The following is a 12,394-nucleotide window of genomic DNA, read 5'->3' on the forward strand; positions in this document are numbered from 1 at the left end:
GATGACTCCTAAATCCATATTTCCAGCTCAGACCCTTTTAAACCCCTGTACTTCACAGTCATACCCAACTGTCTGCTGGACATTGCTAAATGGATGTCCCACAGGGCATCAAAACTGAACTCTGAGAATTATCCTAGAATTCTCCTTTCCCCTCAGCCTACATCTTAAAATGGGCACCAAGGACTATATTTCCTATCTTCTAAATATCCCCCAAATCCATTCTCTCCTCTCCTTTCTCTCCAATTTTGTTCAAGTTCTCATCATTTTCTACCTGGATTATGTAATAACTTTGCCCCTCTGCTGCCTTCCCCAGCATATTAATCCACTTTCCCATTCTTTCATTGATTTAGGTAACTTCTACAAAGAGCCTAATCTTAACACTTTTACTCAGGTACTGGACTCAGTTGAAAGAATCTGGGAAGAAGACAGGTTAACCAAAATGACAATACCAACGAGTTGGTGTTGTGCTGGGGTAAGCCCAGGATGCTGTGGGGAGTGGAGTGTGCCTAATTTATCTTGGAAGGACGTCCAAAAGGGGTCAGTCCACCTTAATGACCCAGGCGAGACTTTTCTAAAATGCAAACCCAACAACGGCATTCCCTTGCTTAAAAATTAACACTCAGTGACTCAGCCTAAGTATTAGGTCCAAATTTCTTGGCCCTGACATTCAAGGCCTGTCATCATTTGCAAGACTGCCTAAGGATTTCCAGCCTTACCTTCCCCTGGTCTCTACCTTTGTCCATGCTCCAGAAATACTATATTTATCGTTTCTTAAACTCATCAGGGCCTTTCCAAAGGGGAAGTTTGTGTCAGAAAGCAGAGGGAGAGTAGGATGATGGGGAGGAAGATGGCCAGACATTCAGCAAGTGGATAAAGGGGCCTGAGGGTGAAGAACCAGAGGATGGGAGGAGAGGAAAGGGAAAAGGGGAGGAGGGAACTGAGTGGAGAAACATAGGGGAGGGAGAGGATAAGGATGAAAAGTAGAGAATGGGAGGGGGTTGGACTGAGTAGGGAATGGAACGAGGATTTGGAAGAGGGGCCTTTTGAGAGACTACATACCTCTGGGCTTTTTCTCGGCTGTTACAAGTCCTTAGGTCAGGATCTTGTCTTAAGCGGGGAAGGGAAGTATTGGCCCCGAGGGAGAGAAGGCGCTTGTGGTTGTGGACGAGCCCTGGCTGCAGGTGCTGTGTGCCGAGAGGCCTTGCCTGCAAGTCACAACTTGAGGAGGGGACTTGGACACCTGCAGAAAATCGCAAAGGAGCTCTGGCCAGTTCTGAAGAAGGGTGGAAGGGGGAGGGACGAGAGGATCCAGGGCCGATGAGGAAGGGCCTTGACTGAAGCCTCTGGAACCCTGGCCGGGAGTGGAGGATCCGTCACCAGGGCAACCGGAACGCCTAGTAGTCTCCGTGGCAACAGCAGTCTGGTCACCTCCTCGGTGAGTGAGGTCTCCTGAGGGGTCTCCATTTGACCCGGAGGGGACAAACCTAGAGGGTCACTTTTTTTTTTTTTTTTTTGCGGTACGCGGGCCTCTCACTGTTGTGGCCTCTCCCGTTGCGGAGTACAGGCTCCGGACGCGCAGGCTCAGCAGCCATGGCTCACGGGCCTAGCCGCTCCGCGGCATGTGGGATCTTCCCAGACCGGGGCACGAACCCGCGTCCCCTGCATCGGCAGGCGGACTCTCAACCACTGCGCCACCAGCAAAGCCCGGGTCACTTCTTTTAATGGGGTTTTGCCGGATCTCTGTGAGCGGTTTTGCGGGATCTTTGTAAGACTCTGTGAGGGTCTCTGGGTAGGGTCTGCAGATATCTGAGGGGACGGCCGTGGGTGTCTGGGTTTATGAAGGTCTCTGTAGGGTTCCTATGAGATGTCTGTGGGGTGGTCAGTGGGGGCTGTGAGAATCTGATGGGCGCATCTGGGCTCCGCGGTTGGGGAGAGAAAGGCGGGGACTCTGGTAGCTGGAGCTGGGGCGAAGTCTGTCGTCGAGCCCAGCAGGGCCAAGTTAGAGACCAATAGAATAGGGCCGGGGGCGGGCTTTAGTGAGAAGGACCAATCGAACTAATCGGGGGGCGGAGCGTCATACGACGTCAGGCTGAGGCCGCCGCCGCCGCGGGGCCTGGTTATCGCCCGTCCAGCGCAGCCCGGAGTCGCCCAGACCTGAACTCCTACCCAGGTCCCCGGCCTGGCCCCAGCAGGCTCGACCCCGGCCCCGGGCCCGCGAGGACACCGGAGGTCACCCCCCGGGGGTGGGAGCGGAGCCGCGGGTCAGCTCTGCGAGCGCCCGCGCTGGCCTGTCCGGCCCCGCCCCTGCCCCGGGCCATGGCACAGTCCTTGTCCCGGCCCCTTTTCCTATCCAGATTCGGGCCTTGGCCCCCGACCCCGCCCTCGCCCCGCTTTCCACATAGGTTCCAGCTACGGCCTGGGTCCCAGCGCATGCCCAGATCCGGGTCCCAGCTCAGGCCTCCACTCCAGTCCCTGGCCTGGCCCCCATCCCAGCGCCTGCCCCTGTTTCACCTCCTTTCCCAAATCCCAGCCCAGCCCTTGTCCCAGACCCATTCTCAAAATTTGCTTAAGCCCGGGGCCCAACCCCTGCCCCTCCTCCAGTCCCCATCACAGTCCCTTCTTCCATCACATCCCTTACCCTTGCATAAGTCCCAGTGCCCAGCCCAGCCCAACTCTTTATCCCAGTCTTTGCCCTCATCTCTGTGTTTACCCAGGTCTCTCCCACTACCCAGCCCTCTCTTTCATACCCTGCCCCTCTCCCAGCCTCGACTCAGGTCTGGGCTCCAGCTGCCGTCAGCCTTACTGCTGCTGTTGCTGTTGTCTGTCCTTGGCCCAGGGGCTGGTGAGTGCAGAAGCAGGAAAGACCGAGGCAGGGATGGGGTTCTGGCAGGGAGGGGTGGAGTGGAGGGATTCAGGAGAGGTGGGACCTGGGCAACTAGATCACTGGGGAAGAAGTGGAGAGAAATAAGAAGTCTTGCATAATTGAGAGGAATTGGCAGGGTTAGAAGAGTGGTAGCTGTGGGCTTGAGGCTCAGCAGGTGGCTGACAGAGACTGCAAGGTTTCCTTTCTTGGGGTCCATCCGGACTCCACTCTGACTCTTGCTTTTCCAAGAAAGTCTTGAGTGCTTTGCACCTGCTCATGAAGTTTGGTGGGGGAGACATAGTCCCCCAGCAGAGAGTCTCTAGTCCAGTGTGGGAAGATCTGGCCTAAACCTTTGAGGAACTGGGCATGCCTTAAAACAGGGTTAAGAAAGCAGTTTTGAAAATAACATGTAGCAAATAAGAAAAAAACATGGACATGGGTTAGTTGCCATTATAATGAGTTTTCTTCTTATAACGAGTTTCATTCCAAATAAGCTTGATTTGCTTAGGAACAATTCCTGACACTTTTAAAGCAGGGTTGAAACTCAGAGACTATTTTACAGTTGGGGAAACTGAGGCTCAGCAAGAGATCAGTTTGCCCAAGATCATACAGCTTGTCAGTGGCAGTGTGGGGCTAGAAAAAGATTTCCTCATTCCTATCCTATACTGGTGTTTTTTGTTTTTGTTTCTGTTTTTTTTTTTTTCATTGCAATATATGCCCAATAGGAAAACAGATCCAAGTGCAGAAAGGCTCAAAGCACAACCTGTCCTCTCCCCTGTCTTCCCACAAGGGAGCTTCATCCACAAACCATCCTTACTTGTCAGTTGTCAGCCCAGGGCCACCATCCAGTGAGGAAGTGACTCGGACAGGAGAGGGAGATACCCAACTTCCTAATGGGTGGAATGTGGGAGGATGAGGGGGTCCTGGCCATAGGATATGTGCTGTAAAGATGGCCCCATAATAAAGAGTCATCATGGCCCCAACCATGGCCACCCAGCCATCTCTGGCGGGTGGCACTCTAGAGGTGATGGGGATGTGCCTGAGGAAGTCTTTGGCAATAACAAGTAGCAGAGCAGCTGGGGGTGGAGGGGCTGCGTTTCAGTGAGCTCTGGGGCCCTGGTTCAGTGTACAAGCTTGAGGAAATCAATGCACACCAAAGGTCACTGCTCCTGCAGAGGTGTGCAAGCTCTATGTGGATGCACACTGGTATCTGGGCACTTATGCGTCTGTGTGTGTACCTGAGGGATCTGTGGGAATGCTGGGCATGTGCAGTGTATATATGCTTGTGTGTTGGTAAGTGTAGGTGCGTGTCTGTTGTGTGCATGTAAGCCTGTGTGTCCTTAGTGCCTATGTTACTGTGTGAGGGGGAGGTACATGTGGCCCATGCATGTTCCTCTTTAACTCTTCTTGCCCCTCCTGCAGACAGATCACTGAAGTGTCACCTCCAAGTAGATAGTTCCCGGTTGGAGGCAGTGTTGGGTGCCTCCCACAACATACATGAGTAATCCATCTGCCCCCAGCCAGATTCCTTGAGGGGCTCAGTGTTGGTTACTGCTCAGTGTTGATTACTGCTGCTGGCAGATCGGGCAGAGGCAGAAGGCAGGTCAGTTTTTCAGTTTGGGTGAGGGGGAGTCTATTCTGTCAAGCCCAATTCATAGCTTCTCTCCCTGCCACCCCAGCATCTTTGTTCATGAGCCCATTGAGCAGACACTGGGATGACTAAGAGAGGAGGGTGATTGACAGCCACAGAGCTGTAGAAAGCTGAAAGATGTGGATTAAAGCATGATTGCCCAGAAGCAGTTTCAGGTGCTTTGGGAGGATTATAATGAAGGTGGAAATGAGCACTGACTAGGTCCCACAGCAGGCAGGGCTGCCCTGAGTGCTGTTACTAGTCACTGGCCTGCAGGGGTGCTCTGTGACCTGGTGGTGATGAGACGTTTCGCCTGAGGAGAGACTAGCACTGTCACAGGACCATGATGGCACAGTCGGTCTCAACAAATCCTTGGGTCTTTTCCTTGGGCTTGTCTGACTGCAGTTGCATAACCCAGGCATGCCTTGCCGTTACAGGAAATAGCCTTTTGTTCTACTGAGTGCTGTCACTAGAAGGGCCAGCCTCAGCCCGTGTGTATGCATGCGTGTGTGTGTGTGTGTGTGTGTGTGTGTGTGTTTCAGGTGGTGATGGAGAATCACTCTAGCCTCATCTGGAAGCACTGGCACATCCAAGGCAGGTTCATCTGAGCTTGGTTAGGGCCTTACTTGTGCTTCCTCTGGGACACAGATCTGTAGGTCCTGGTGAAACCCAAAACCAAAGCTTGGAGTGAATGGGGCTGTGGACGCTTTCTCAAACATCTGCCCTCTAGGCTCCCCCCAGCATCCCCAGCTTCTTTTTACTCCCTTTTCCCACCAGGCTATTCTGTGACCTCTGTAGCCCCTAGCCACTTCAGGGTGGCTTAACTAGTCCCCCAGTTCTCCAGGCCATGCCATGTTCCTTTAATCACAGGGCTCTTTGTGCACGTCTGTCTGTTGTTTCCTAAAGGTCATTAGCTGCTTTCATCACCAGCTCTCTGAGAATCTGCACTGGGGGCCTGGCCAGCATTTCTTCTAACAGTAGCAATGACCCATCTGATGACCCATACCTGGTACCAGCTTTGAGGAGGAGGAGCCCTTCCCTAATTCCATCAGGGGGTGCTCCAGTGCTCTGCTTCCCTGTAACAATAGTATCCAGGCCATTCAGCTCTTAGCTTTCTGCCTCCCAGTTGTCACAGCCAGGGCTCCTAGGAAACCTTTCTTGCCCATCTCTTGGTTCATTTCCCTTCATCCCTCTCTGATACATCACCACTGCCCTGTGAGTGCTGCTCTGTGAGCCTCTCTGGTTCCTGAGCAGTGCTCAGCTTGCAAGGTGGCAGGTCTTCCTTGTTGAGAGTGACCATGTGGCCTGAACTGCACAGACTAGTCCTTGGGTATAACCGTGGCTTTTGAAGAGCACAGGCCAGTCTAGGGCTAGTGACCTCCACCTATATAGGACGGCTCTCTGCAGGGTGACTCAAGGTTGCTGAAGTTCAGTAGGGCCAACCTTGATCTGTGTTCCCTCCTTCAGCAGCCTCCTTTTCCAGATGCTTCTTTCTCTGTTATTTCAAATGCCTCATTTTTGGAGTTACATCTCCCATCTCCAGAGGGGGAAACTGTCAGAATAGGCAAGGCCTGTGGGTATTTCCTACTGGGCTGAAAACTCTACTTCAAGGTCTCCCCTACCCACTGCCCCTACTCTTGTCCTGAAGCTGCTTGAGTTCCCAACCTTCTCATCTGTCCTGGGGGCATCCTTCTGGGCTTCGCTGGGGCTGGTCTTAAGTCTCCAAAACAGTCAGATTCCCCAGAGCTTTGCCTGTCATTTGGGGCCCTCTTCTATCCAGCTGAGCCGCTGGGTTCTTTGCATTGTTACAGCAGTCCTGGTCCCTATGTGTTTGCTTGGTAGCTGCTTACACCAGACTTTCCTGCTCACTGGGCTCTGCTCCTAACAGCCATGATCAGGTATCTTGGCATTTCGGCTACAGAGGGCCACTTTCTCCCACCTCCCACCCCAGCCTCGTCTGGATATGAATATTCCCAGGTAGTTTGAGATTCCACTGGCTTACCAGTTGACTGCCTCACTGGGCCTCCCTCCAGGAAGCGCCCCCAGCCCCTCCTTCTGAATCCCAGAGGCCCTGCTGGCTCTCCTTTCCTCCTCTCCCTGGGGCTCTTGTGGTGGCCTGCCAGCTCCTGTCCTGGCCTCTGCCACCCAAGCAGGCCCCTTGCAGCCTCACCACATTTTCCCCTCCCCTCTGCTGCCCTGAGCCAGTATACAGACAGCTCTTGTGAAGCTTCTGAGAGTTTTTATTGCTCCTGACCACAAGGGAACAGAAAGGGGAAGAAAATAAACAAGGCAGTTTCACAGTTCCATGCTGACTCCCAAGCCCACAGGTGGAGTTCCAGGCTGCTCAGCCTAAGAGTCCATGCCAGCACACACACACACACGCACACAAACGCGCGTACGCGCACGCACACGTGTGCACCATCCACAGCTGTTTTGTTAGGCTTGGTAAGAGGAGAACAATGGCTCCTAAGTGAGGGGCAGCTGTGGGGTCCTCAAGAGGGTCCTGGTTTTGCATTTAGACAGATCAAGGTTTGAATCGTCAGTTTGGTCTAGCGTTAAGCCTCAGTTTCCTTATCTGTAAAGAGAGGTCATTTTTCCCAAGGTCACTGTAAGGTTGAAAGCAAATGATGGCGAGGGCAGCATGAGACCCAGTTCCCGGGCAGAGGAGAACCTTTGCTGAGTCGGTGCTGTGGGTGAGGCAGCTTGGTGTGCCTGGGGCTTGCTGGGAATGGCCTGTCCTACTTTGCTCCTTTCTCTTCCGCCTGCTCCCCAGGAGGCCTCTTCCTGACTGACTACTCCACCTGCTCACCCCGCAAGCTGAGTCCCTTCCGCTCCTTCGCCAGCACCGAGCTCTTCCACTTCCATGTTCCCGAAGACACATTCCTGGCCGTGTGGAACCTCATCATCTTCAAAGAGCAGGGGGGAACCTTTGGGGACCACTGCCCAGACCAAAGTGTGACTGTGTGAGCGTCTGAGTTAACCTCCTGACCCCCGCTTCCAACCCCAGGCCACTTTCCAAATGAAAATGCGAGTTCAGGAGGTCAGCTGACCTCCTGACCCTGACCCCTGACCCTTGTCCGGATTGAAGTGTGACTGGCTGAGGGCCAAGACCTCTGTCTCCTGACCATTCCTGGCTACTGTATGACTGTTTGAGCGCCCGAGCTGATCTTTTGCCCCTTATGTTCTGACACCTGACCTGGAACCACTTTGTTGTGTGGGTCGGTATAGGGAATCCACTTGTTTTACTGGCAATAAATGACAGTTCTCCTTTCTTTCCCCCATTTTCCATGTCCCGCCCCATTGCCTGATTTCCTCTTCTCTTCATTCTGGTCCCCCAGGTATTTCCGTTCTGGGGCACCCCCTGTCATCAATCCCCTGCACACACACTTCCCAGGGGATACGGCTGTGCCTGGGGTTTTCTCACTGACTCTCAGCTGGACACTGCCCAACCGCACCTCTGGCATCTTTAACGTCAGCAGCCCCTTACCTGGGGACTGGTTCTTGGCTGCCCACCTGCCCCGGACCCACGGCCACATCTCTGTCAAGGTGGGTTGATACTGTCCAGGGTAGGAGGGGCCAGAGCTGCTTCTCCATCTCTGGGCTACCTGGCACACCAGCCTTGTGCCAGGGTGGGCAACAGCATAAGGGTGGCTGGCGTGGGGCATAGCTAGAGGTCAGCAGGTCACCTGGTGGGTCAAGACTAGTCTTGTTCTACGTCTTGGTTGGTGATAGCCCCGCAGACTCTTGTAGGCTTTAGCCCAGTCGTTAGTCCATTTGGGAGTATACGTTCCTCTTCTATCATAATTTTAGCTCCTGACACCTTATGGAAGATGTTAAGAGAATACTCGGGGGCAGGGAGGCCCCTTCCTGTTAAGAAGCGGCTTTGGGCGCCTGGCATCCAACCTGATTGTTGACGCTCTTTCCCCCAAACATCGGCAGTGATTTCATAGAGCAGAGTTTGTTAAAGTCTCCAGTGTTGTAGGGTTGAGGTCAGGCTGCTTCTCCATTCTGGTTTGGAGGGGAAGGAAATGCTGCAGAGTTTTCCTGCCACTCCCAGGCACTGGGCAGGCTAGACCTCTTCATTACTGTGAGAGGACCTGAAGGTTTCTTGCTCCTGTCCACTGGTGGGAAGGGGGGTGGGATGTGGTGGCCATGTCAGAGTGGGATGGCCACGGATGTGGGGTCAGTGGTAATGGCAAAGGGCCAAGCGTGAGCTGAGCAGGATTTAAAGAACAGGACATGAAGAACAAGAAAGTGAGTAGGGTTTGGCCACTGAGAATTGGGAGAGGCAGAAATTCCCAGTCAGGTGAGGATTTGACCTGGCCATCTCTCTCCAGGGTGAGTTCCTTGAGGGCAGGGGCCCCGGACTGTGTCAGACTCCCCTCTCCTCCTCCTGCTGAGGCCCAGCGTTCAGAGGTGTTATAATGCTTTTGAATGAGCTGAATTACACAGGGACAAGTGTATGGGCACTGCTGTTGTCAGAGATGGGAACTCAGGCTGAGGGAGCATCTCGAGGCCTCAGTGATAGGCCAGTTTTTCCTGAGAGTGATGTACGGGAGAACCTCCTCTGCAGGCCTGGGAGCCCTCTGGGTGAGAGCATGTTGCGAACTTGCCCGGAAGTGGCTCTGGGTTCTAGGTTCTTGACTCCCATCCAAACCAAGTGTTCTTCTATTAGGAGGAATGTCTTCTTAGGTCTTTGGCCAAATCCCAAAGAGCCTGTTCCTGGTCCCAGCTCTGATTCTTGACTCTCTTTGTGAGAAGAGAAAATCTTTCTGAAGCCCTGCTGTAGTTATCCAACAACCTTTCTGACTGAGCAGGAGGAATCTGGCGCCTAGGCCTGGGCTGGGATTATGGGAGCTGAAGCCTGGTTAGGAGAGGTCAGAACCAGGCTTGACGTGCCCGTTTGCATCTAGATATAGCGAGTGGGGCCTGGGGAACTTGGCACTGCAAGCTGGAGCCCTACCCCGTAGAGATCCCCAGGGTGTGGTGAGATTAGAGAGAAGAGGGTGCAGTTACCCTGTGACTGGCAGCCGTGTGTGGACCTCACGAGAGACGGAGCTCTCCAGTCAGGCCTGTTCTAGAGGTTGGGGGGTAAGATCTTCTTTGTGTTTCCTCTAAGAATTTGATTATCTTCTGGAATCTTACATGGGCCTGTAGGGCTTCTTAAGTTCTCTGGTTAATTCCCTAGAATCAAGCCTATGGCTGGGTTGTCCAGAGCATTCCTCCAGGGCTCCGTCTTCTCTGCTTGCCTCGTCCTCGTCCCATCGTCCTGACTTCCCATAAGGCTTGGCCAACACAGGAAGTTATTGTGGGTTCAGGGATATCCTTGGGTGGGGACTGAACGGCCCCAGCGTAAGAAGGCAGCACTGTTCCTCAGCTTTGGGGACGAGTTCAGGCCTCCCTTTAGACCTTAGTCTTTGAGCACCTGCTTTGTCCCAGGCCTTGGGTTGGGTGCTAGGGACACAGATAGATAAGATGTATACTAGTGAGATACAGGAGGTATTTTAAGAGGACAAAGGAGAGGTGGATAACTCAGCTTGGTAGCATGGTGGGGAGTTGGTTTTCGGAAACTGTTAGGAAGTGAGACCTGCTGTTGAGAAAGCAGGGAAGGGCATTCCAGGTGGTGGGAGTAGGATGGGCTAAAGCTTAGAAGGGAGAACTGAAGTGGTTCAGTGTGGGGCAGGCGTTGGGGTGAGTGAGGGAGCTGGAGGGGTGAACAGAGGCCAGATCAGGAAGGGCCTAGAAGTTTGAACTTTATCCCGAGAGTGATAGGGAGCCTTAAGAGGTTGTAAAAGGGAAGTGACTAATCTGGTCCAGGCCACTCTCCTGGGCTGTGGTCCCACACTTCTGCTGGCCTCTGTATTATTCACTACTGTATTCCTAGCGCCCAGCACAGAGCCTGGCACATGGTGGGGGCTGGGCAAATTTTTGTTGCCCTTCTGCCATCTTCTCAAACTCATGTTTCCAAAGCTGATCTCATTTCTCCTCCTTTCCTTTTCTCCTTCTTTCTGTCAGCCACTTCTGTCTTGACCTGTGCCCTCTATCTCCTTACCTTTCCTGTGTGGCGCATGTGTTCCTCCTGTGGTGTCCAGCTGCCAGTCTGCCCTGAAGGGCTGCCCTTTGGCTTGTGGGTAACATGTGGCACCCAAATGGCTTATTAGGGGAAGTTCTCCAAATATCTGGGGCACAGTTCTCCTTGAATGCTTCCTCTCCCCAGCTCCAAGATGTGAAAGTAAGTGAAAGCAGATAAAAGAATGAAAACAGCAATAAGGAAAGAAAAGGAGCAGGTTGTACAGAAGAAAGGATTCAGTTGAATCCACCCGCTAGGACCAAGTGTGGCTCAGTATCTCAACTGAAGTGGTTCAGATCTGCTAACAGTCTTCCTTCTGTTCTTCTTCCTCCTTCTAAATTATTTTATTTGTATTTCAAATAGGTAATATATGCACCCGGTACAACATTTGAAAGGTACAAAAGGCATACAGTGAAAAGTAAGTCTTCCTCTTCCCTTTGTCCCCTTTCAGTCCCCACGTTTCCTCTCCAGAGCTGACTAGTAACTAGCTGTTACCTAGTTCCTTATATTACTCTTTCCTTCTTGAAACATTTTCTCCGCTTGTCCTTTGTGACTTTACAGAACTGTCCAGTTTTCCTCCTGCCCACCGCCCACTCCTCTGTCTCCTTTCCTGGCTTCTCCTCTGCTTGATCTCTTCACGTGTGGTACCCCAAAGCTTGGTCCTGGGACAACTCCTTTTTATTTCTTCATTCCCTTGCTAGGTGTCTCCAGCACAACAGTTTTAAATACCACCTATAAGTTCATGTCTTCCAGGTGTATTAAGTGAGTTCAAATTTCTTTGAATCTCAGACTTTATATCCAGTGGCTTCCTTGACATCTCTGATTGGATGTCTAAGACCAGTCTCAAACTTAGCAAGTACATATCCAAACAAAGCCTCAAATCAAAATCTCTTTAATTCCTATTTCACTTCTCCGTCTAAGCCTCTTTGTTCTCTAATCTTCTTCTCAGTAAATGGCACTGCCATTCACCAGTTGCTCAAGCCCCAAATTTAGGTGTCATACTTGATTCTTCTTTTTCCCTTATTTCCCCACAGCTAATCCATAAAGAAAAAGTATTGTTGACTCTACTTCTAAAGGATGCCCTGGATGCATCTAATTCTGTTTCCACTCTTAGCACACCTTCCCTTAGCCGTCTGCTGGGCCAAAACAGTAATCTCCTAAGTGGTCTCCCTGCTTCCACTCTTGCCCCCTGCCGTCTCTCCAGTGCTCATCTACTTCCATGTTGATTGGTGCTAGCTAACTGTGGGCCGGGGCTGTGCCAAGTGCTGGAGTATTCCCACAGAGAAGGCCAAGATCTTTGGGCATCTTCAGTCTGCAGGCCTCACCCAGCAGCTCAGGCCTTACTAAAGAAACTCAGCCCACCTATACTAGGACAGTCTAGGAATCAATCTAAGGCCTTCCACTCCAGCTTCTTTCAGACTACTTCTCACTCCACTTCTCACTTTTGGCCCTCCTGGCCCCCTGGTCCCTTGCTTTGGTTCTATTGCTTCCAAGAGCACGGACGTTGACTGAGTTTGGATTTTCTCACTTGGCTTCTGCCTTGGCAGCTCTTGAGGACCTGACTTCTGCTGCTCTCTCTGTGGTTCCATTACGGGATGAAGGTCCCTGCTGGACCTTCCCTGGTCTCCACTGACTGAATGCTTCCGTGCACAATAGGGAGGTGTTAGACATGCACATTATACAGTTTAAGGAAGGAGCACATCTTAAATAGAGAGGTCATGTCCACTGATCTTTTAGTTAGGGCAACAGCAAGCAAAATGTGGAAGAAAGTGTTTCTTCCCTCTGGACTGTATAGTAAGGACGGGGGCCGGCTCCCGAGTGTGAGTCCCCA

At 52.3% G+C, this 12,394-nt stretch overlaps 1 protein-coding gene across 12 annotated transcripts in view; it reads left to right on the forward strand.

Moving 5' to 3' along the window:
- TMEM8B (transmembrane protein 8B) overlaps positions 1–12,394 on the forward strand; it is a 44,110-nt gene that overhangs the window by 7,680 nt on the left and 24,036 nt on the right. For 3 of the 12 annotated variants that reach the window (XR_003005687.1, XR_003005688.1, XM_024762996.1), the window contains exons 1-3: positions 1,844–2,842; positions 7,267–7,456; positions 7,832–8,039. Coding sequence is in view for 4 of the 12 variants with exons in the window: in XM_024762996.1 (XP_024618764.1) it covers positions 2,317–2,842; positions 7,267–7,456; positions 7,832–8,039 (924 nt within the window). In the remaining 8 variants the exon portion in view is untranslated. The other 9 variants (XM_024762992.1, XM_024762994.1, XM_024762993.1 and 6 more) reach the window with 9 other exon arrangements.

This window comes from Neophocaena asiaeorientalis, unplaced genomic scaffold, assembly GCF_003031525.2.
Source record: "Neophocaena asiaeorientalis asiaeorientalis breed wild unplaced genomic scaffold, Neophocaena_asiaeorientalis_V1.1 scaffold449, whole genome shotgun sequence".
Taxonomy (NCBI): Eukaryota; Metazoa; Chordata; class Mammalia; order Artiodactyla; family Phocoenidae; genus Neophocaena; species Neophocaena asiaeorientalis.